The following is a 25,394-nucleotide window of genomic DNA, read 5'->3' as shown; positions in this document are numbered from 1 at the left end:
TATTTCCAGTCTGAATTTGTTTAGCTTCAAATTTCAGCCATTGGATCATGTTATACTTTTCTCTACTAGATTTAAGAGACCATTCTTAAATACTTGTTCCCCGTGTAGATACTTATGGACAGTAAACAAGTCACCCCTTAATCTTCTCTTGGTTAAGGTAAATTGATTGAGCTCTTTGAGTCCTTCACTATAAGGTATGTTTTCTAATCCTTTAAATCATTCTTGTGGCTCTTCTCTGAGCCCTTTCCAATTTATTAATATCCTTCTTGAATTATGGGCACCAGAACTGGATACAATATTCCAGCAGCAGTTACCCCAGTGCCAAATATACATATAAAATATATACATGTATCTAATTCCTACTTGAGATTTCCCTGGTTATGCATCCCAGGATCGTGTTAGCTCTTTTAGCTACAGCATCACAATGGAAGCTAATGCTCTCTGACTGTGTAAGGTTCTGGAGATGGCTGTGGGGATGTTCTAGGCAGAGGTTGCACCAATTAAGAACATAAGCATGACCATATGGGTCAGACCAGTAGTCCATCTAGCCCAGGACCATATCTTCCAACAGTGGCCAGTGCCAGATGCTTCAGAGGGAATGAACAGAAACAGGGCAGCTTCCAAGTGATACATCCCGTTGTTCAGTCCCAGCAACCAGCAGTCTCAGGTTTAGGGACTCCCAGAGCATGGAGTTGTGTCCCTTACCATCCTAGCTAATAGCCAGGGATGGAGCTATTCATTATGAACTTGTCTACATTCTTTTTTTAACCCAGTTATACTTGTGGCCTTCACAACATCCCCAGCAAGTTCCTTAGGTTGACTGTGAGTTGTGTTAAGAAGCACTTCCTTATGTTTGTTTTAAACCTGCTGCATATTTATTTAAATTAGATGACCCCTGATTCTTGTGTTATGTGAAGGGGTAAATAACACCTCCTTATTCACTTTCTCCACACCAGTCATGATTTTATAGGGTTCTATCATATCCCTCCCTTCATCATCTCTTTTTCCAAACTGAACAGGCCCAGTCTTTTTAATCACTCCTCATATGGAAGCTGTTCCATACCCCAGTCATTTCTGCTGACCTGCTCTGTACCTTTTTCCATTTCTAATATATCTTTTTTGAGACAGGCTATTCAAGGTGTAGGCATACCATGGATTTCTATGGTGGCATTATGATATTTGCTGTCTTATTATCTATTCCTTTCCTAATGTTTCCTAATGTTGTTAGCTTTTTGACTGCCGCTGCATATTGAGTGGATGTTTTCAGAGAAGTATCCAAAATGACTCCAAGGATTTATGAAGTTCCTTACAGCGTATGTGTCTCTCTGTGCTGAAATCAATAACAAACATTTAGCAGTTATTTTATCTGCAAATCTCCAAGTGCTTAACAAACTCTCCCACCCCTCCCCATCGTGCCTGAGTCTGTATTGGAGGTGACAATTTGGATCAAAAAATAGAAACAATGGGAAATAAAAAAAAGATTAAAAACATAAATTGTAAGTTCCTTTTAAGCAACAATACGAATAGAGTAACCTTGAGGACAATACTTAGTACGTCACACATTTTAAAACCAGATTAGTACTTATATAAATTATACGCAGCTTTCAAATTTGTACTGCACTTCATTGATCACTTAAGCATTTTTTATTAGATAATATTTATATTTGAGAAAGCTCTCTGAGGGGATATCTAAATTTTCATTGTTCAGAAAACATCAACAATGAAAAATATGCTGTTATATTCTCACTTTTTTGATTAATGTGTGACAGGTAGTTTGATTTCTGTGCTCTGTTTAAACATTTTCAAAACAACATTAAATAAGCTTAAGAATGAATTAATGAACCAATTTCCTTCTAGGTGCCTACAAGTTTCAGATTCTGATTAAATGTTCACTTTGTAACAGTTTCAGTAGCTTATCAGTAAGTTGCAGGATAATACTGCAATTTATAAAGGATATGGGCTCCTAAGCATATGCAGCAATTGAGGCCTCTGATGGAAATCCAATATAAGACTCAAACATTATTTTTCTCTAGCAACAATTTCTTGAAGTTTCACTATTCCTATATGAACAGCAGATTTCTAAAAAAAATCTTTATTACAACGATGTTTCACAAAAATAGGACAGTACTTCAGTCAATTTTGAAAATAAATGCTTTGGGGGCACTTCAAAAACTTGTACATCTTAATACTCTGGGGACTAGATACATATCAAATGATGATTTTCAGGTCCTTAACTATTAGAAATTACCCTCACGAGTCATGGCCACTCTTGAGCACCTTAGCTGGTTATTTATTTATTCCCCCCCAAAAAAATTTTGCACGATCTTTGAGAAGCAAGGTAATGCTAAGCTGACCTTCAAATACAAAAAAGAAGAACAGAAAAAATGACTGCAGTATTAATCATTCAGCTACATCAATGTAAACCTAGAGTAACTCCGTAACTTCAATGGCTCTACTCCAGATTTACAGCACTAATAGCAAAATTTGGCCCCAAACACCTCAGAAGTAGGCATCTGAGATAGGGTTGAGGAACCTGGTAGAACCACATGGAATTGCTTTGCAGCTTTCTTTGAATAATCCAAAAATGTTGGCAACCTATTTTTTCACGTTCCCAAAGCATTTCCTAAGCATAAGCTTTTATGCACAATTCAAACATGTACTGTGAGGTAAGGAACAGAATTGGGAGATGAGTAAAAATTACACAAAAGCATTTCAAGGACAAAAAGGATTACATCTTCTGCAATATTAGTGTCACATCATGAGACCACCAAATATTATTGTGATGTGCTAGATATGATTTCATACTCAGACTCTATTAGTCCTTTCAGTAAAGGCAATCACAGTTCAACACTTTCCAAATGCATTAACATTAGACAGAAGGTAATAGAAATAGACCATCTTAAAAAAGTGACGGACTAGGATTTAGCAGATGGAATAAAGAAATGGAAAATCTGCCTCATTTATTTTGCTTCTGTCTCACAAATGAGTGGGTGGATGGAAAAGTACCTGTCAAAGGGTTATATTTCCCTGCATGACAGGAAGGAATTACAGTAAATTCATAATTCAGCTATTAGCTGAAGAGTGAGGTGGATTTACAGAGCTGCCACACAAAGACCACCAACTTGGATTTTCTCCTGATAATTCATAACTTAAAAATTACAGATGGGAGACACATAAATAAGGTCATCTAAGTCCATTTCTCTGTGCATCTTCCAGTATTCTATCCATTCTGGTTACAGCCTTTAGAACAGAAAAGGTATACTGATATGTACTGGTCTGCACAGAGGTTCACAAGATACTTAGCACTTCCTATGCTTTTACCCCCACCCGCTCATAATTAGAATCCTGCCTCCCCCTTCCCAGAGGAGAAAACTCTTCTAATTTTTCTATTCCTCCCTATTTAAGTGGGACAACTTTCCCACCTATTCCCATCACCTCTTCTCAAACACTAGCCTAGTCTAGCTTTCTATAACAGCATTGTGCCAAGAGCAACTGTGAGAAGTCTTCTGTTTTGTTTGTATTCTCTATTTTTTGGATCATAAAGCTGTTCTCTGATGTGTGTGTTTGGCTACAGTTATTACTCAATATATGTTTAAGTAGGTAAAAATACCCCTTAAGTTACAGCTGTTGCTCTTATAAGCAATATCTGGTCTTTTAAAGAATTATGGCTTTTAAGGTGAACTATACTGAGGAACTCCTAGACGCCCCATACTTTTAAAGTGATAATGTTTTAAATTCTTATGAAAAAGTATGGAAATTTTTAAAATATGCTAAAATGTTATAGCCCTTAGTTTGTTCAGATAATAACTAAATTGTAAGATGGTGGTAATAAAATCTTAATATACATTTCCAGAGGTTTGCACAGTTCAGATAAAATGCATGAGAACTAGATAGCGGTTTAGTTTAATTCAATTTTGAAGCAACAATTCTCAAACACCATTTGATAAGGCGCCACATAAAAGTTTACTGCAAAAAGCAAAAAGACAATAGAGAATGAAACAGTTCTGTGGCAATTTGATAAACACCAGTGGCTATAAATGGCTTCATGGTCCCTGGAAAGTTGTTGTTTCTGGGTTTCATTGGTAGTTGTAATTTATAATATATACAGGCCTATGTTAGAGTAAGAAATGTAGGGTACATTCTGACACTTATTTGTAATGCAGTTACACCCAGGCCACAGTCAGATCAAGATGCCATTGTACTAGGCATCGTGCAAGCATATAGAGAGTCACTGTCCCTGCTTCAAAAAACATACAACCTATTCGACGGTAAACATAGAGGGAGGGGCAGAGAGAACATACTCTTGCAATGCTACAAAGGACAACTTCCTCTCTTATGTTCCCCAGGTGACAAGAGAGGGCTGAGGGGTCCAGAAATAACTGTCTGGTTGTCCCTTCTCCTGATCCTTCAAAGGACTGAAAACCCACAGTTCCTACTCCCTCCCCTGTAACATTCATGCCTACTAGCAACACATAGAAGATATTTCTCCACTCCTCTCAGAGACATATAATCCTATGGAAGATTAAAGCTACTTTAGAAGAAGAAGAAAAATAAACTATGTGCTTCCCTGAAGACAGCGCACTGACATCTCACATATTACTACCCAGCCCAACAATTCAATAGCCTTCAGAGCATGGACACTACCGCAGTACTTGGAGCTTGGTGCATACAACAACAAAAATAAAATATCTACAATTTTTATGACATAAATGCAGATCTACAAGCTCTCTCATCACCTCAAATTAGCAAAGATATTAATACTCTGGAGAAAGTGCCAGAGTAAAAAGTGCAAGTGGCCAGTACTAGAGAATTTCAATAGCTTCTGGGTGAGCAATAATAAATTAGTCAGAAATCACATTTTGATAAAATGTCACCGTCCAGTTCTTGACCTGCAACTCAAGCCATAGCAGTTTAAAAAGGAAATAAAGAGCGGGTACTTGCCCTATTGTAACTGTGGTTCTTTGAGAACCCACTTTTGAGAACCCACTTCAGGGGTGTATGTACTTCATGTGAGTGAGACTGGAATCTTTTTGAGTGGCAGTGTCTGTAGGGGCTGCCCCTGCACCCTGTATGCCCTCTAGCACTCCACCACCAAGGGCTTAAAGGGTGGTGAGGCTGCAACTGCTTGCCAGTGCCTTAGCTAACACAAAACCAAGCAGACAAGGACTCCACAGTAGCATGGAAGGAAGATGGGTGGGGGAATACATGTGGATGACACATCTCAAAAAGCCACAGTTGCTATAGATTAAGTAACCATTCTTTCTTCCACATAGATTCCACTTCCGGAGACTCACAAGCAGTAACTTGTGTCCTGTGGTGCTCGCAGTCTACTAGAATAATGACTGCAAGACAGTTCTACTGACACAGGCGTCTGATCTCAAGCCCTCCAACAGGGAATAGTGCAGGGTGAAGGTGTGAATGGAACTCCAAGTAGCAATTTTGCAAACATTTTTTGAATTAGAATGCCTCAAGAGTTGCAACAGAGGCTGCCTGGACTCTGGTGGAATGAGCCCTAACTTGCACAGGTGGGTCTAACTAGACCAGCTCATACTATGTCAACAGTCTGAAACCAGTTTGATAGGTTGCCCTTTCATTCTGTTGAGAAATGTTAGAAACAGTCTAGGACAGGGGCACTGTTCCCTCTAAGCTCTGCGCATGTGCGCGCACACACAGATCCTAAACCCCACGCACACAGCAAAACACAGCACACACAAAAATTTGCACAGAAGACAATTTTGCGCACACGGCCTGTCAAAAATTAGAGGGAACATTGGACAGGGGTTGTCAATCTGTTTCTTTCTGAACCCCACCCCCCCAACATGTTATAAAAACTCCATGGCCTAGCTGGCCACAACAACTGTTTTTCTGCATATAAAAAGGCAGGACCAGCGTTAGGGAGTAGCAAACAGAGCAACTCCCCCAGGCCACACACCACAGAGCAACTGCCCCATGAAGCTAAGTTACTCAGGCTTCAGCTTCAGCCCAAGGTGGCAGGGCTCGGGGCCCCGGGCTTCAGCTCCATTAAGTGGTGCTTTGGTTTTCTGCCCTGGGCCTCAACAAGTCTCATGGCAGCCCTGCTTGGTGGACCCCCTGAAACCTCCTCAAGTCCCACCAGGGGGGCCCAGACCCCTGTTTGAGAATGACTGGTCTTGGAGATTTCCTGAAGAGCTTTGTTCAGTAAATAGTGAGAGAGGCACCTAGCAACATCCAAGGTATAAAGCATGGCTTGTCACCCAACTACGGTGAGGTTTGTGGAAGACGACAAATAGGTGAATCATCATATTAAGATGAAAATCAGAAACCACTTTAGGTAAGAACCTTGGGTGAGGTCTCAAAGTCACTTTGTCCTTCTGGAAAACAGCATGGGAAGATCCCAACATCAGGGAGCTGAATCTCCCCTATTCTTCTGGCCAATGTAATGGCAATTAAAAGGGCAAATTTAATAGACAGTTGGTAGAAAGGAGAATATGCTAGCAGTTCAAAGGGAGAACCCATCAGATATGTTAAAACAATACTGAGATTCCAGCAGGAGGGTGGGTATCTCTGATTGGTGGGAAGACTTGAATAAGCCCCATAAGGAATCTAGTCATGGCTGGATGGAAGAAAGCAGGGGGGCCTTCCACCAGAGGGTGTTGAGCACAGATAGTCTCCCTCTGATGGCACTAATGGAGACACCTGAGTGTTCTAAGGTGAGCAGGTAGTAGAGAGTGATGACAAGCAGAGCCCCCACAGGGGACAGCCAATTCTCTACAGCTCAGATGAAGAATATCTTCCATTTGGTAGCATATGTGGGTTTAGTGGAGTCTTGCTGCTCTATGCTACAATATTTGGAACTGTCAAAGAGGAGGATCTATCTGTAGATGTTAGCCAGCCAGCATCCAGGCAGTCAGAGGGAGGGAAGAAGAGTCCAGCTTCAAAACTCGCCCCTTCAATTGTATGATCATATCTGGATATGTTGATTGGAGGCCGTACTAACAAGTTCATGAGGTCACAGTACCAGAACTACCTGGGCCATGCTGGGGCTATCAATATCATCGCGGCTGCATCCTGTCTGATCTTCCCAAGCACTCTCAGTATCAGGAGAATAGAGGGTAGGCATACATGACCCTCAGTGATCACAGAATGAGAAAGGACCTGAGAGAAAGCCATGACCAAGTTCCCCAATGGAGCAGAATCTGTGGTATTTCTTGTTTAGGTCTATTGTCCAATACCCCCACTTGCACAAGATGTCTTGAATCCTAGAAAGACCATTTATGGTTGTCTGAATATTGTCAGCAAGAACTTGTAGGTAGTACACCATAGCGTTCTGTAGACCAGGAATGTGAAGGGTTGGTACTCATGTGACTTGGTGACTGATGCACTAGTCCTAACAATTGATTGTTTCCTGATGCAGTGGCAATGAGTATGCCTCTCCCTGTTTGTTGACACAGTATATTGTTGTAGTATTGTTACTAAGCACTTGTACTGTGTCACCCTGAAGTAACAGGAAGAAACTCATGCACGCCAGTGGAATAGCATTCAATTCTACATCATTTATGTGGACATTTGACTCCTGGGGAGACCAGAGGCTGTGACTCTGAAGGTGGCCCACATGAGCTCCCCATCCTACTCTTGATGCATCTGTTATGAGTATCATGCTCGGATGGAGTCATTCAAGGGGGAAGGAGAAGGCAGATAAGGTGATCATCAGCTATCCAGACTTCTCCCCAAAACATGCTTCTGCATAGGGAGTTAATAGCTTTGCTCAAGTTTCACTTCTCAGAGACACAAAAACAAGGGCAATCAGGAGTAAAACTTGCTATTTCACTGCAAGAGTAATAAGCTGTCAAATCAGCCCATCAAAGCAAATGGTAAAATCTATGTGAGCTTAACCTTAGAACTGAAAAACCAAAGAGATGTTATTAATTAGGGCCTCAATTATACCTATGCTTATTTAACATTAACCTAAAATGGTGTGATATGTCCTCCCACTTCTAAATACCATTTTTATTTACTTTAACTTAACATGCCACTATTTTGGTGTAACACGCAAAATGTGTGCACTCCTCTTGCAACTCTGAGTTTTCTATCGAAGATTATCCCCCAAGCAGAGCCATTCCCAATGATCTAATCATGATATTACTAGTTCGGTTGCAGTAGAAACACTCAAAAGGCAACCAAATGTGCTTCTATTATTTAATATCACATTTTAAAACAGTTTTATTTCCAACTATGCTGAAGCCCATATATTAAAGGAAAACTTTTCATTTTTAAAGATCTTCTCAAATAAATGTCTGTAAGAATTTAAAAAGTGAAAAGTCTCAAAATATAAAACACGTTAAAAAAATTGAGTGCTACATTGTTTCCCTGATACTTTTCTCATGAGTCCAACTATCTCATATTTTTTTCTTAATATAATTGGAATTCTATATTTTCCTTCACACAGGTTTTTGTTTTGCTTTAGGTTTTTTTTTTTTTTTTTTAAAGAAAAAAAGGAAATAAAGTTCTTCCTTTCAACCTCATATACTAGATTTTTATATAATGCAATATCTGGCATGTCAGTATCAATGAGATGATAGAAAATGCTGAAAACAGTTGAAATGAAGATTCTTCAAATGTTCACTGGAATTCTTGACATTAAAAACAGCACAGTAGCTTTAGTAATTTACACTCACTCTCTCAACTAAGGATTTTTTTTACACTTTATTCATTATAATTAGATTATTAAAATAGGATGAGTTTAATAGGTAGAAGTCCTCCATGGGCCTAATCCTATAAACCACCCATTTACAGAACTCAGTAAGATTTCTTTGTGCTGGGAGACTACAGGATTGGCCCCTATGTTCACAGTACTTTTCAAGAGCGTATTGAGAATATTTTACCATAAAAAAAGCAAAAACTGAGTTTAGGCAGATGGGTATTGAATTTCCATTTAAACTCAAGCTATAGAAACAATAAGCACTAAGAAAGGCCTTTGCTGTTCATTCTGTCATGTTAGTATCAACAAATGCACTGGACTAAGAGTCTAATATGAACCACGAAGAATTAGTTTGCGAGCTCTTCACAACTCAAGGGGAAAACACAGCTCCCCCATATGATATTTTTATTATTTCTAAAGTGATCCCTTCTCCATGGTAATGACTGTCTGCAAGTCAATTTTATAAAAAAAGAAAGCAGCTTCAGAAAACTGACTGTGTTACAGGGCTGCTTAAGGTTTTGAAATTCAGATATATTATGTTATCATATCCCCTGTGCTGACATGCAAACTCAGTTTGGAAATAAAAAAGGGTAGATGCAAAATGGAAGAAAGGCTGTATAGCATTCTAAATATAAATTCATTGTGTTTGAAATTCACCCCTGTGCTGATCCTCTGTCAAGAGCGAGGTTCACCCTTACTGAACTAAGGCATCGGAACTAAAAATAAAATATTTTGATACTGTGAATTTGAAAGTAGAGTCAGATTTTAAGTTTTAAAAAAGCAGTTCTCTAGGCAAACAATAGTTTACTTAATGGCTACAGAGAAGATCTTTGTCTAAAGAGAGAAACACCAGAATAATAGAAAGGCATTATGTAACGTGAACAGGTGCATACAGTACATTGTTGCATATGCCTTAAATTTGACTTTTGGAATCAACCATATGCCAGGATAGACGTGGCAACAAATTCAACACGTTGTCATTATAATATTGGAATGTTCAGTAATCTGAACACTAAAAATTAAATTTCAAATCTGTTTGAATAAAATAAGCTAAAATATTTTAATAGACGGTTTTGCCATTACAGCAAAAAGATAATGGCCCCTATCATTCCATCAGCTATCAGACAGGATGAGGCTTGGACAGAGAAGGATGGAAAGATTTGGACTCTGTGGTTAAAACTATGCCCTGCTTTCTTCCTGCAATCCCACAGAAGAATTTGCATGGGAATAAAGTTCTGTAGGAAACATGCTATCTGGAAGTGGGATGGGGGGCTTCTTTCCTAAGTGGCTGACACCCTCACCTAGATTAAATGAAGCTGCAAAAAACACAATCCCAATCCCTTGCTTGCAACTCCTTCAGAAAAACCCTTGCTCACTTTTAAGGCAACTGTTCTCCGAGAACACTTCCCACATTGTGGGAACTTAAAAGGGGGAAGTAATGTTGGCCGGAGTAGCAACAGAGACAAATGCTAGGGAATAAGAAATTTTACTCCCTTGCATATCCTCAATCATGCAATCACTGTGGTAAATAACGTAGTAAAAAGCAGTCCCTTCTACATGTACATTTTGAGATACGGGGCATATTCCTGATTCCATTGCAGTCAATAAAGTCATTTTGCTACTGAATTCAATGAGGCCGGGATCAGGACAATTAGGATTATCACTGAATCATTGCTTCTCATGTGTTCATTTGACATAGCAAAAATGTTCCATCCTTCATTACATTTAAAATGATACATTAAACTACTAACCTTCACCTCATATTTATTATCACTGAAGAATAGTAATGGCATTAACAGACTTATCATATATATGAAACATGACCAACATCAAAAATAAAGGTTTTGAACTTACACTAAATGCAGATTTGGAATGAAACGATGCTAATCAATTAAAATTACTGATCTATCATAAACGTATATTTTTAAAAGGTTAGGCTTTCTGTATTCTTTTTAACAGGAAAATTTGTACACTTTCCACCTTTCTTTACTGGATAATCAATAAACTCCTTAGCCAACGGTCATAATCATACAGCTAAGGGTAGCCTAGAATTCCTCCTTACCTGTAAGGGGTTAAGAAGCTCAAATAACCTGGTTGGCACCTGACCAAAAGGACCAATGGGGAAAGAAGATACTTTCAAATCTGGGGGGCGGAGGGGGGAGGAGGAGGTTTTGTTTGGGCTCCTTGTTTGTGTGTTCTCTGGGGAAGCAGAGAAGCATCAGGTCAGAAAAACTCCTTCTCCTAAAATCATCCTAAAATGAGTCTCAATATTGCAAAAAGAGTAAGTAAATAAGGCAAGGCACATTAGATTATCTTTTGTTTTCAGCTTGTGAATTTTCCCTTTGCTAGAGGGAGGCTTATTCCTGTTTTTTGTAACTTTGAAACTAAGCCTAGAGGGATCTCCTCTGTGTTTGTGAATCTTTTGTTACCCTGTAAAGTTATCTTCCATCCTGATTTTACAGAGGTGATTCTTTCACCTTTTCTTTAAATAAAATTCTTCTTTTAAGAACCTGATTGATTTTTCAGTGTCCTATAGACCCAAGGGGTTGGGTCTGTGCTCACCTTGTTTACCTATCTGGTTGGTAGATTATTCTCAAGCCTTCCCCAGGAAAGGGGGTGAAGGGCTTGGGGGGGATATTTTGGGGGAGATAGGGCTCCAAGTGGCCCTCCCTGAATGTTTGTTTAAATCACTTGGTGGTGGCAGCATACCATCCAAGGACAAAAGGAATTTGTGCCTTGGGGAAGTTTTTAACCTAAGCTAGTAGAAATAAGCTTAGGGGGTCTTTCATGCAGGTCCCCGCATCTGTACCCTAGAGTTCAGAGTGGGGAAGGAACCCTGACACCAACCAAGTAAGGACTTCTATGAAAGCACAGATGAAAGTATTAAGCGTGAAAAGCTACTCTTCAAAAATTTGGTGCACCAGATCTTGGAAGCCATGAAATTTCATTTTTATTGAAGGGTATTTGTCAAGAGGAGATATTTGTAACAGTTAGACAGTATTTCGTTTCAATCAGCACATATTTTATGACAAAGATAGATAAGTAATGAAAGTAAAAATTAGCTAAACTGAACCACAGCCTAAATAAAACAAAACAAAAATAAACCTTTCTAGACTAGAGCTCTGTGAGAGAGTCAATTCAAACTCTCATAAAAAAAAGGGGGGGGGGGACATGCTTTGGTTCAAATTCTGCCACCAATGCCATTTACAAAAACTGCTGAAGTTCATCTGAACTTCATCAACACACATTGCAATTTTTTTTGCCATCTAAACATTCACAAGCATTGAGGTTCTTCTGTGCTATCTGTAGAGTCTGACTAGGATAGGTCACATGAGGCATATCACAAGCTGTTTTCCAATATTGCCATTAGTTCCATCTAGCGTGACGTGCAAACCAGGTTCATTCAAACACAAAACTTAATGACCTGTTCACTGAATTTCACAAGACATTTGTGAAAAAAACCTGAAAAGAAGCTTTACTTTGCATATAATGGAAAGTGAAGTTCTAGTTCCAGACAACAGCAACAATTTCAGCTGTTTGTTTAATATTCCATTGGCCTGATGCTCTTTTCAGTGAGTATATTCATAAAGAGCCAGCACATTTTAAAACTTTCATTCTGCTTTCCTGCGTCATTTAAGCAGTACACTGGAGGCAGCTAACACTATTTTATTTACGATTCCAAATAGCCTGACAACATAGAAGGCTGAGTTTTCTAAAAGCCTTTTTCCTGAAAAATTCTGCAGGGAGGGTGGCAAAATACATAAAATCCTACAGAAATCTCCACTTCCACTCTGAAAGACCTGCTAGCATTTAGAAGCAGTATCTAGCCCTAGTTGCCAACATTTACAATGTGTGTGTTTAAAAGCCAGTAAGGTACCCTGATATGTATTTTACCACATTAAAGTAGAACAAGTTTTTATACTACAGTGGAGTCGCATCTTACACGGGGGTTAGGTTCTAAAGTCAGCGCGTAAGGTGAAAATCCCGTATAGTCAAAATTACCCTTGAAAATCCCTTAAATCGCCCATAAAGTACAGTATACTGTAAATGGTTTTGTGTATACAACCCTGTACAGTAATATGTATAAAGGTATAATGTATACAGTAACGTACAGTATATAATAAAGAGTACATATGCAAAATATAATTTTACAGTGCTGTATTTTTAATTACAGGAGGTAATTACAGGGAGTCATCAGGGCTTGATGTCCATCCAGGAGACAGAGGTGACGGAGAGCTTGGGTGATGGAGAGCAAGTCATAGACGAAGTGGTTGGCTCTGGTTCAGCTCAAGAAGTTGATTACGTAGGCTCATCTGCTGCTGGTTGTTTTTCCTTGAAAAACATGGTGATTGACAACTGTTGCTGTTGTCTCTTGAGCTGCTCAAACATTTCTTGATACGGTCTCAAATTGTCCATAATATTACATGTGACTTTGAGGCTTCATTCCATAGAGGAATCGTATTCAGAAATTAAATCATTCAAGTGTTTCGCTGCTTGGAACACTTCGGCAAATTTATGAAGATTCCAACTTGCTGGCTCTTCTTGTTCATCATCATCATCTTCATCTTCTGTAGACAATTTTGTCAGGTCCTCTAACTCTTCGTTACTCAATGTTTCTCTATGGCTCTCAATTCTTCAATTTCTTCCTCAAGGATGTCAACAAAGCCATCACCACCCACTTGCCTGGCCTCCTGAACAATGCGTTTCGCTTCTTTGTGAATGGTCGGGAAACCCTTAAAATCATTTACACGTTCTTTCCATAGGTTTCGCCAACATGCATTGACTGTTTCAGGATTGATTGCATCCATTGCCTGTTTAATATAAGTGATGCAGTTGGCAATGTTGAAGGACTTCCAACACTCCATCACATTAAGACTGGGATCAGCATCCATAGCGCTACATATCCACAAGAACGTAAGCCTCATGTACGTGGCCTTGAAACAGCGAATCATGCCTTGGTCGAGAGGTTGAAGGATGGAGGTGGTATTGGGGGGGGAAGAAAGACAACCTCAGTGTCGTTATGTGCAAACCAGAGTGCCGCAGGGTGGCCAGGAGCATTGTCTGCAATCAGCAACACTTTAAAGTCAAGTCCTTTCTCTTCGAGGTACTGCTTGACCTCCGGAATGAAACACTTGTGGAACCAATCCAGAAATTATGCTGCCATCACCCAAGCCTTTTTATATGATTGCCAGAACACAGAAAGGAGATTTTTGTTCTTGCCTTTTAGGGCACGGGGATTTGCAGCCCTGTAGAGCAAGCACGGCTTTATTAAATATACAGCCACATTGCCACAAAACACCACAGTCACACGGTCTTTAGCTGCTTTGAAGCCAGGGGCTTGTCTTTCTGATTCTGAAGTGTAAGTGCGGTTGAGTATTTTTTTTCCAGAAGAGCCCAGTCTCGTCAGCATTAAAAACTTGTTCCAGAAGATAGCCCTTTTCTTCTATGATTTTCTTTAATTGTTCGGGGTAGGCTTTTGCTGCCTCTTCATTGGCAGATGCAGCTTCGCCAGTAGTCTGCACGTTTTTGAAGTTGAAGCAGTTCCTAAAACTGTTAAGCCAACCTTGGCTGGCTTTGAATTCCTTCTCATCAGAAGGCTGTCCCTCTTCGGCAGGAGGTTTGAACAGTTCATAAAAGCTAAGAGCCTTTTCTCGCAAAGTGTTGCCATCGATAAGCATACGTTTATGGCTCATGTCTTCCAGCCATAAGTTTAATGCCTTTTCAGTCTTCACTAAAGTCTTATCACACACCTGGCTCGTCACCTTAGCAGTTATTGGAGCACTTGATGCCACAGCTTGACGAATTTCTCTCTCTCGAATCTTGATGGCGCGGATGCTAGATTCATTGTGGCCATATTTATGCGCCACGTTGGAGACCGACATACCATCTCACAATAAGTCCAAACACAGTCAGTTCTTCCTCCAGCCTTGGAACAGATTGCCGTTTCTTCAGTTGAGCACCAGAGGAAGTAGTTGGCTTGCGTTTAGGGGCCATGTTGTATGAAAAATACGTACAGTATCTTTAAACACTAGAATCACACTCAGCGCGGTGAGATGCTCACACTTAGCCCTGGTCTACACTAGGACTTTAGGTCGAATTTAGCAGCATTAAATTGATGTAAACCTGCACCCGTCCACACGATGAAGCCCTTTATTTCGACTTAAAGGGCTCTTAAAATCGATTTCCTTACTCCACCCCTGACAAGCGGATTAGCGCTTAAATCGGCCTTGCCGGGTCGAATTTGGGGTACTGTGGACACAATTCGACGGTATTGGCCTCCGGGAGCTATCCCAGAGTGCTCCATTTTGACCGCTCTGGACAGCACTCTCAACTCAGATGCACTGGCCAGGTAGACAGGAAAAGAACCGCGAACTTTTGAATCTCATTTCCTGTTTGGCCAGCGTGGCAAGCTGCAGGTGACCATGCAGAGCTCATCAGCAGAGGTGACCATGATGGAGTCTCAGAATCACAAAAGAGCTCCAGCATGGACCGAACGGGAGGTACGGGATCTGATCGCTGTATGGGGAGAGGAATCCGTGCTATCAGAACTCCGTTCCAGTTTTCGAAATGCCAAAACCTTTGTCAAGATCTCCCAGGGCATGAAGGACAGAGGCCATAACAGGGACCCGAAGCAGTGCCGCGTGAAACTGAAGGAGCTGAGGCAAGCCTATCAGAAAACCAGAGAGGCGAACAGCCGCTCCGGGTCAGAGCCCCAAACATGCCGCTTCTATGATGAGCTGCATGCCATTTTAGGGGGTTCAGCCACCACTACCCCAGCCGTGTTGTTTGACTCCTTCAATGGAGATGGAGGCAATACGGAAGCAGGTTTTGGGGACGAAGAAGATGATGATGAGGAGGAGGTTGTAGATAGCTCACAGCAAGCAAGCGGAGAAACCGGTTTTCCCGACAGCCAGGAACTGTTTCTCACCCTGGACCTGGAGCCAGTACCCCCTGAACCCACCCAAGGCTGCCTCCTGGACCCAGCAGGCGGAGAAGGGACCTCTGGTGAGTGTACCTTTTAAAATACTATACATGGTTTAAAAGCAAGCATGTGAAAGGATTACTCTGCCCTGGCATTCGCGGCTCTCCTGGATATACTCCCAAAGCCTTTGCAAAAGGTTTCTGGGGAGGGCAGACTTATTGCGTCCTTCATGGTAGGACACTATACCACTCCAGGCCAGTAACACGTACTCGGGAATCATTGTACAACAAAGCATTGCAGTGTATGTTTGCTGGCGTTCAAGCAACATCCGTTCATGTGTTATCCTCAGGAGAGTGAGATATAATCCATGGTCACCTGGTTGAAATAGGGTGCTTTTCTTCAGGGGACACTCAGAGGAGCCCATTCCTGCTGGGCTGTTTGCCTGCGGCTGAACAGAAATGTTCCCCGCTGTTAGCCACAGGGAGGGGGGAGGGTTGAGGGGGTAGCCACGCGGTGGGGGGAGGCAAAATGCGACCTTGTAACGAAAGCACATGTGCTATGTATGTAATGTTAACAGCAAGGTTTACCCTGAAAGAGTGTAGCCAGTGTTTTATAAAATGTGTCTTTTTAAATACCGCTGTCCCTTTTCTTTTCTCCACCAGCTGCATGTGTTTCAATGATCACAGGTTCTTCTCCTTCCCAGAGGCTAGTGAAGATTAGAAAGAAAAAAAAACGCACTCGAGATGAAATGTTCTCCGAGCTCATGCTGTCCTCCCACACTGACAGAGCACAGACGAATGCGTGGAGGCAAATAATGTCAGACTGCAGGAAAGCACAAAATGACCAGGAGGAGAGGTGGCGGGCTGAAGAGAGTAAGTGGCGGGCTGAAGAGAGTAAGTGGCGGGCTGAAGAGAGGGCTGAAGCTCGAATGTGGCGACAGCGTGATGAGAGGAGGCAGGATTCAATGCTGAGGCTGCTGGAGGACCAAACCAGTATGCTCCAGTGTATGGTTGAGCTGCAGCAAAGGCAGCTGGAGCACAGACTGCCACTACAGCCCCTGTGTAACCAACCGCCCTCCTCCCCAAGTTCCATAGCCTCCACACCCAGACGCCCAAGAACGCGGTGGGGGGGCCACCGGCCAACCAGCCACTCCACCACAGAGGATTGCCCCAAAAAAAGAAGGCTGTCATTCAATAAATTTTAAAGTTGTAAACTTTTAAAGTGCTGTGTGGCATTTTCCTTCCCTCCTCCACCACCCCTCCTGGGCTACCTTGGTAGTCATCCCCCTATTTGTGTGATGAATGAATAAAGAATGCATGAATGTGAAGCAACAATTACTTTATTGCCTCTGCAAGAGGTGATCAAAGGGAGGAGGGGAGGGTGGTTAGCTTACAAGGAAGTAGAGTGAACCAAGGGGCGGGGGGTTTCATCAAGGAGAAACAAACAGAACTTTCACACCGTAGCCTGGCCAGTCATGAAACTGGTTTTCAAAGCCTCTCTGATGCGTACCACACCCTCCTGTGCTCTTCTAACCGCCCTGGTGTCTGGCTGCGCATAACCAGCAGCCAGGCGATTTGCCTCAACCTCCCACCCCGCCATAAACGTCTCCCCCTTACTCTCACAGATATTGTGGAGCACACAGCAAGCAGTAATAACAGTGGGAATATTGGTTTCGCTGAGGTCTAACCGAGTCAGTAAACTGCGCCAGCGCGCCTTTAAACGTCCAAATGCACATTCTACCACCATTCTGCACTTGCTCAGCCTGTAGTTGAACAGCTCCTGACTGCTGTCCAGGCTGCCTGTGTACGGCTTCATGAGCCATGGCATTAAGGGGTAGGCTGGGTCCCCAAGGATACATATAGGCATTTCAACATCACCAACAGTTATTTTCTGGTCTGGGAATAAAGTCCCTTCTTGAAGCTTTTGAAACAGACCAGAGTTCCTGAAGATGCGAGCGTCATGTACCTTTCCCGGCCATCCCACGTTGATGTTGGTGAAACGTCCCTTGTGATCCACCAGAGCTTGCAGCACTATTGAAAAGTACCCCTTGCGGTTTATGTACTCGCCGGCTTGGTGCTCCGGTGCCAAGATAGGGATATGGGTTCCGTCTATGGCCCCACCACAGTTAGGGAATCCCATTGCAGCAAAGCCATCCACTATGACCTGCACATTTCCCAAGGTCACTACCCTTGATATCAGCAGATCTTTGATTGCGTGGGCTACTTGCATCACAGCAGCCCCCACAGTAGATTTGCCCACTCCAAATTGATTCCCAACTGACCGGTAGCTGTCTGGCGTTGCAAGCTTCCACAGGGCTATCGCCACTCGTTTCTCAACTGTGAGGGCTGCTCTCATCTTGGTATTCATGCGCTTCAGGGCAGGGGAAAGCAAGTCACAAAGTTCCATGAAAGTGCCCTTACGCATGCGAAAGTTTCGCAGCCACTGGGAATCGTCCCAGACCTGCAACACTATGCGGTCCCACCAGTCTGTGCTTGTTTCCCGAGCCCAGAATCGGCGTTCCACAGCATGAACCTGCCCCATTAGCACCATTATGCATGCATTGGCAGGGCCCATGCTTTCAGAGAAATCTGTGTCCATGTCCTGATCACTCACGTGACCGCGCTGACATCGCCTCCTCGCCCGGTAGCGCTTTGCCAGGTTCTGGTGCTGCATATACTGCTGGATAATGCGTGTGGTGTTTAATGTGCTCCTAATTGTCAAAGTGAGCTGAGCGGACTCCATGCTTGCCTTGGTATGGCGTCCGCACAGAAAAAAGGCGCGGAATGATTGTCTGCCGTTGCTCTGACGGAGGGAGGGGCGACTGACGACACGGCTTACAGGGTTGGCTTCAGGAGCCTAAAATCCACAAAGGGGGTGGCTTTACATCAAGGAGCAGTTCAGGCAGGACTTCACGGAGGGTTCCAATAAGAAATGGTGCACCTAAGTTATTGTTCTTATTGGAACAAGGAGGTTAGCCTGGCCTCTGATTGATACATGGCTAGATCTACCTCGCAGCACCTTCTCTGTGAGTGACTGCAGTGTGACCTAGAGGAATGAGTCCCCTAGACAGGGCAGGAGGCAAATGAGTACAAAACAAATCTGGTCTATTTCTTGTTTTGATCCACTCCATCTATCTTTTACATCTTTGGCTGGCAGCAGACGGTGCAGAAGGACTGCAAGCCATCCACATCTCATGGCTGCTCGGCAGAAGATGGCACAGTACGACTGCTAGCCATCCTCATCTCTTGCCTGCCTGGCAGAAGATGGCACAGTACGATTGCTAGCCATCGTCATCTCTTGCCTGCCCAGCAGAAGATGGTACAATACGATTGCTAGCCATCGTCATCTCTTGCCTGCCCGGCAGAAGATGGTACAATACGACTGCTAGCAATCCGTATTGCCTGCCTGCTCACCATTAGACGGTTCAATACGACTGACTGCAGGACTAAAGAGAATGACCTGGTCAAGTCACCAAAAATTTAGTCCCTGCGCCCATGTCTGCCCAGGCGCTCCCAACCGACGTGGCCAGGAGCACCTCGGACATGACGAGGACGGGTACCAGTCATACTGCACCGTCTGCTGCCAGAAGGCAATGGGTTGCTGCTACTGTGTAGCAATGCCGTACCGCGTCTGCCAGCACCCAGGAGACATACGGTGACGGTTACTTGAGCGGGCTCCATGCTTGCGGTGGTATGGCGTCCGCACAGGTAACTCAGGAAAAAAGGCGCGAAACAATTGTCTGCCCTTGCCTTCACGGAGGGAGGGAGGGAACGGGGGCCGGACAATATGTACCCAGAACCACCCGCGACAATGTTTTAGCCCAATCAGAGTGCTCCATTGGGCTGCTCTGGACAGCACTCTCAACTCAGATGCACGATTGTTTGCCGTTGCTCTGACGCAGGGAGGGGCGACTGAGGACACGGCTTACAAGGGTAGAGTTCACGGAGGGTTCCAATAAGAAATGGTGCACCTAAGTTATTGTTCTTATTGGAACAAGGAGGTTAGCCTGGCCTCTGATTAATACATGGCTAGATCTACCTCGCTGCACCTTCTCTGTGCGTGACTGCAGTGTGACCTAGAGGAATGATTCCCCTAGACAGGGGAGAAGGCAAATGAGTACAAAACAAATCTGGTCTATTTCTTGTTTTGATCCACTCCATCTATCTTTTACATCTTTGGCTAGCAGCAGACGGTGCAGAAGGACTGCATGCCATCCACATCTCATGGCTGCTCGGCAGAAGACGGTGCAATAGGACTGCTAGCAATCCATATTGCCTGCCTGCTCACCATAAGACGGTTCAATAGGACTGACTGCCGGACTAAAAAAAATGACCTGGTCAAGTCACCAAAAATTTAGTCCCTGCGCCCATGTCTGCCCAGGCGCTCCTGATCACACAGGCGACCAGGAACACCTCGGACATGACGAGGACGGCTACCAGTCGTATTGTACCGTCTGCTGCCAGAAGGCAATGGGTTGCTGCTACTGTGTAGCAATGCCGTGCCGCGTCTGCCAGCACCCAGGAGACATACGGTGACGGTTACCTGAGCGGGCTCCATGCTTGCGGTGGTATGGCGTCCGCACAGGTAACTCAGGAAAAAAGGCGCGAAACAATTGTCTGCCCTTGCTTTCACGGAGGGAGGGAGGGAAGGGGGGGACTGACGATATGTACCCAGAACCACCCGCGACAATGTTTCAGCCCCATCAGGCATTGGGATCTCAACCCAGAATTCCAATGGGCAGTGGAGACTGCGGGAACTGTGGGATAGCTACCCACAGTGCAACGCTCCAGAAGTCGACTCTAGCCTCGGTACTGTGGAAGCACTCCGCCGAGTTAATGCACTTAATGCACTTCTGTGGGGACACACACACTCGAATATATAAAACCGTTTCTAAAAAACCGACTTCTATAAATTCGACCTTATTCCGTAGTGTAGACATACCCTATGAGAGGCACGCGGGAACTGAGACTGACTGAGGGAACAGCAGATTCACGTCTCCCATCTCACACTCTCTCCAGGGCATACACTCATTGAGTGGAATGGTGGGCGGAATCGCCTGTACTATTTACAGGTATCTTGTTATTTTTCATTGTTTTTGCCGAGCGCGTATAGTTGAATTCACATAAGTTAAATGCGCGTGTGATGCGACTCACCTGTATACTCTTTCCACAAATATAAATAAAATGAATCTATTTTGCATAATATTTACTACAAAAGAGAAAATGAGATTGAGTATATACTAATACAGTATTTCAAAGAAACCTGTGTGATGTGGTTACTCTTACCCCTTGAATCTAGTGTGCATGACCTAAATGTTCAGTCTTGCCAAAACTTTCAAATTTAATTCCTTAGGAAACAACTTATTCTTTTTCTCTCATTCCTGAGGCAATCAACCAGTCTGTATGAAATTATTGAGATTTTTCCCTAATAGTAAAGGTACATATTTAGAGGTGGAATAATATAAGAGCCAGGATAGCTAAAAGCCATCCTTGATACAGAGCTCCAAACCACTGTTTAGGCTTGTTAGTCAAGGATCATCTAAGGTAAAAATAATGTACTTTCAAGAGAACACAGAAATCCCAATGAAAGTGTGAGGGAGACCAAAGGGTGAAGAAATTATGTAAAAGCTAATTTTTTCTATAAAAAAGGATTAATTTGTTAACAAATGGAATTATTTCTAACATTACAAAACCTCCTGCAATGACAAGAATATTTCTGAATATTATGATTCAGCAAATGTGCATGTAACAGTCTAGGATGTAGTTTTCTTTTCTATCAGAGATACTGGTATCACTTTATGGATACCTACAATTTACAGCTCTCATCCTAAAAGATGTGCATCATTAGGTTACCAGGACAACCCACCAAGATACAGGTCAAGAAGTCTGGTGGGCTTTAAATTGAGGGAAGGTTCTGAAAGTTTGAGAGGGGGTCAATGGAACCATGTTTTGGGAACCTGCATGTCACTCAGAGATAATTTCATGGAAGGAGGAGTAAAGTCCATGCCTGTCAATCCTACAGAAGGCATCAAGAACAGCAATGTTTAAACAGGGACCATAAAGGGAATCATCTCAGACATTCCAGTATACCCACTTACACTAGCACTGTGTCTTCCTACACTCCCTTAGGGCAATCATTGTTCAGCAAGGCACAAAATGTCATTTTGTTGTAGGTGAGTATATTAGGCTGAGATTTAGGGACCAGTTCACCGAAGAGTGTTGTTTGCCAGAAGGCCATTTCTTGCCTGAAGGCACTGGTCCTACACTACATGAGGGAAGAAGTAATTAGAATAAACCCCCAGATGATACACTGCTGGCAAGGAAAGCGGCCCAAAACCCACAGCAGAAAAAGCTCTAGCCAGGCTGAGTCCTGTGAAGGAAAAGTGGCAGGCTGTTTCTTCACAGTCCCCATCCACCTGCAGGTATGTCCTCTTGCATTACTAGTGGTATTATAGCCACTAATGTAGCTGGCAGTAGAGCCGCTGCCTTTCACCTTTCTCCTCCTTTCTGCTGTTACATTACATTCAGCAAATTTTAGCAAGCGTGTGTGTTAGTGGGAATGGCATTTCTCCAATGCCACCTCATACATTCACTGCTACATGGGTCAACGCCAACCTATACAGAAGTACATCCTCCTCTTCCTACCAGGAAACCATCACTAACAAAGTAGGCAGTGACACAGGAAACTACTATTTTCCTTTGGTGTCCTACTTCCACTTTGGGGCTCCATGTGATACAGGCACACCTAAAAGCTGGGTGAGTAACGTGAACGTTGACTTTAGACGTGGCCTCTGGGGAGACGTATGTTGGTAACTGGGTAGCATTTTGTTGCAATTGTGATTCAGAATATACAGAATACATCCCAGATTATAATTTTACTATAGGAATGTTTGTAATATACAGTGATGTTGTTGGTAGTTTTTCCTGGTTCTAGGGGTTGTTTGGCAGGAAGATTTTAATCCTTCTAGATGGGAATTATTGTTCCTCTCTTCTGTATGGACTGATCCTGGTAGATGCTATACAGATGCAATGCCCTTTGTTCAGCAACTCTAAAGATCAGCATCATCAAGAGGGTTGAGTTGAACAGCTAAGGGAAGCGCTTAAGCAACTGTTAAAAATAAAGGAGCAAGCAGAAACCTAGCTGTAGCAGTAGGTTATGACTGAGCTGAAATACTGCCCTATTGAAGTCAATGGGAATTTTGTCATTGATTTCAGTGAGGCCAGGAGTCTTAATGCTTGTTTGAGCTGTAGATTAGCAGATCACTTTTAAAGAAGATAGAAGGAATATTTTGTAGGGTTGAAATTGGGAGGCGGGGAGGATTGGTTTGTTTTTGGACACTTGTTTCTCTACTGAACTTTAAAATTAAAAAGAGTAGTTTTTATATAACCCTTACCTGGTTCTTCAAGGAGATATCCCAACTTCTCACAATAATGGAAGCAGGGCACTTAGTCATCATAATTTACATCATATTAGTTCGGAATACCACTGGAATAACAGAGATACTCTTCTATTTAAGATACACTCATTATAGTAAACATACATCAAGCTGCACCTGCTGTCCAAATTTGGAGGAAAAATTCCTGCTTCAGACTATATCTGCTGGGAAGCCTATGAAAGCACATATTGCTAGTGCAGACAGAGAAATCTGTCCACTTTTGTTCTAACCCATTTTGTTTCCCTGGAACTGCTTTGGAACATTTTTGTGTTGAGGAAATACAGTCACTCTTCCAAAGGAGTTTGGATACTACAGTTTCTGCGTCTTTGTTATGATTCAACTGTGACCATTAGATGACACTACAGAAGTGACATCTATATGAATACAAGTCATAGCAACATTATTATTATATTTTCAAAAGAGGATCCTCTCCCTTAAAGCTATGCTCTTAAGGCCAAATGTGTGGGCTGATGCTGTCCCCAAATAAAAGCAGAAAAGGAGTTCCTCATTAGCCTCAATTTACCATATGAAGGCGGTAGGGTCTGTTGCCAATTCTACTCCCCTTATTGAAAATATTACATCAGAAACTTCCTTAGAGCGAGGAAGAGCTCACAGTGGTGAAAAGTGATCCAAGGATCTCAGTTAAACTTATAATGAACACACCATTAAAAAAGGCCAGTAAATGGATCCAATAAATAAAAACGTCAGTGTGCAGTATTTAAGGCTATGCATTGTGGGGGGAACCCAAATGATGTGAAAGAAGCTAAGTGGTGTTTCCTGGTCTCAGAGATCACAGAAGCCTCTCTATGTGAAAACCATGTGGTCAGAGGGTGACCACCTCTCCACAGCATCATCAGCCCAGAATCCCAGGCAAAATAATAGTGGACGAGTTAGTGTTACCCTACAGAGGTAGCACCTTCCACTATAAGAAGTGATCTCCCAAGGAAAGATTCAGGAGCAATCACAAGACAAGTGAGCCTAGGAACTAGTGCATAGGAAAGGATGTCCATGTGCACAGCCCTGGCTTCTGCCAGGTATCCTGAGATCCATGGGGTTTCCAGAGATTTATGGGGGTAAGCCTTCTTCAAGGTCTGTGTGTGGGCAAATCCTGCTTCCCATCCCCCCCAAAAAATCAGAACAGTCTGAGTGGGAACTCTGAGTTTATCCCAGGTAGATGACTATCTGGTCCTTAGAGAAGATCAGAACTGGTATGTTTAAAAAGAAGGTGACATGGCAGTTGATAAAATTTAAACAAGTTTTCATTTTAAATTGCAGTATATTTTGGGAAGAGATGGTAGGAAGGAAAGGAAGGAAAAAACTGGAGAAGGATTTTTTTTTAAATGTAAAAGGTAATAGAGAAACTTTCTAATTTTTCACTTTATTTCCACTAGATTCAGTTTATTGTTCAATCCAGAAACATGTGGTAAATCCCTACAAGTAATATGTTTAGCACCAGAAACTAGACTAGACTGCCTTTTTATTTCAGTTTTTTATTTGTATCACTTGTATTTTTCTTCTCTCTAGATCAGATTCATGGTAAAAACTGTTCATAGTGCAGATGCCAAATGTATTTTGTATGAAATCAGCCCCCCCCCGCAACTTCTTCTTTCTTAGTCCTCTTACAGTACCAGCCTTTTCCCATTTAATTTCTCAGAGCCTGCTTTCCCTGCTGTACTCCACTGTTTCTTCTACAGTCTCAAACTCTAATCGTCTAATTCTGCTTCATCTCTCACCAGTTAATTCAAGAATTGGGTTGCTTTCTCTCTGAGCGTCTCCTCTTCTATCTTCTGTTCACATTCTCTCTATTGTACTCTAAGCGCTTTCATTTTTTTCATGCTTTATCCATATATTATTTTTCACTTCGTTTATCACACTTTTGTCTACTTCTATACATCTAGCTCCTGATCCTAGAAATTCATGTGAGTTAGGGTTTGCAGAATAAGATCCTACTCCCAGCAGCTTATTTTGATAACATGAAGACCATCTTAAGACTAGAATATTTACAAAAAGTGAATTAAAAAGGGGGTGAAAACACAGCCTAAGCAAGTTTAAAATTTCCATTTATTATTTGCAGAATTCTTTTTCCAATATCACCAATCTCTAATAAATAGCATATGCATAGTAGTTCTGTTTATATAAACATTCTGAGTCTCAGTTCTTAAGATTTTACACAAGCAAAACACTCACTAATGTTAGCAGGAGTTTTAGTTGAATAAGGATAGAGAACCTAATTCTGCTCTCACTGACTTCAGTGAAAGCTGAACTGAATTTATTCAAGGACTGCGAGCTTAGTCCCTCTTGCTTCTATCCTGCCACAATCTCTGTGCACGTTGACTCTTGTCCACACGCTCATGGCCCTA

At 42.4% G+C, this 25,394-nt stretch overlaps 2 protein-coding genes across 6 annotated transcripts in view; one reads left to right on the top strand and one right to left on the bottom strand.

Annotated features, from left to right (window-relative positions):
- KCNJ3 (potassium inwardly rectifying channel subfamily J member 3) overlaps nucleotides 1-25,394 on the bottom strand; it is a 306,716-nt gene that overhangs the window by 254,710 nt on the left and 26,612 nt on the right. The gene's annotated exons all lie outside the window — the stretch shown is intronic.
- Nucleotides 14,930-24,574, top strand: LOC141995764 (uncharacterized). The gene is made up of 3 exons (XM_074967148.1): nucleotides 14,930-15,682; nucleotides 16,262-16,553; nucleotides 24,559-24,574. The coding sequence occupies exons 1-3, from the start codon at nucleotides 15,100-15,102 to the stop codon at nucleotides 24,572-24,574; spliced, it is 891 nt and encodes a 296-aa protein (XP_074823249.1). The 5' UTR covers nucleotides 14,930-15,099.

This window comes from Natator depressus, chromosome 11 (genome assembly GCF_965152275.1).
Source record: "Natator depressus isolate rNatDep1 chromosome 11, rNatDep2.hap1, whole genome shotgun sequence".
NCBI classification, from domain to species: Eukaryota; Metazoa; Chordata; order Testudines; family Cheloniidae; genus Natator; species Natator depressus.
The sequence above is the reverse complement of the archived record's forward strand: the minus strand, read 5'-3'. Positions and strand labels throughout refer to the sequence as shown.

What these genes read in the sequence shown, in the direction of transcription:
- LOC141995764 (XM_074967148.1), top strand. Translation starts at nt 15,100, where the DNA reads ATGCAGAGCTCATCAGCAGAGGTGACCATGATGGAGTCTCAGAATCAC. An exon ending in AGGCGGAGAAGGGACCTCTG is followed by an intron (nt 15,683 to 16,261) that starts GTGAGTGTACCT and finishes TTTCTCCACCAG; the next exon opens with CTGCATGTGTTTCAATGATC.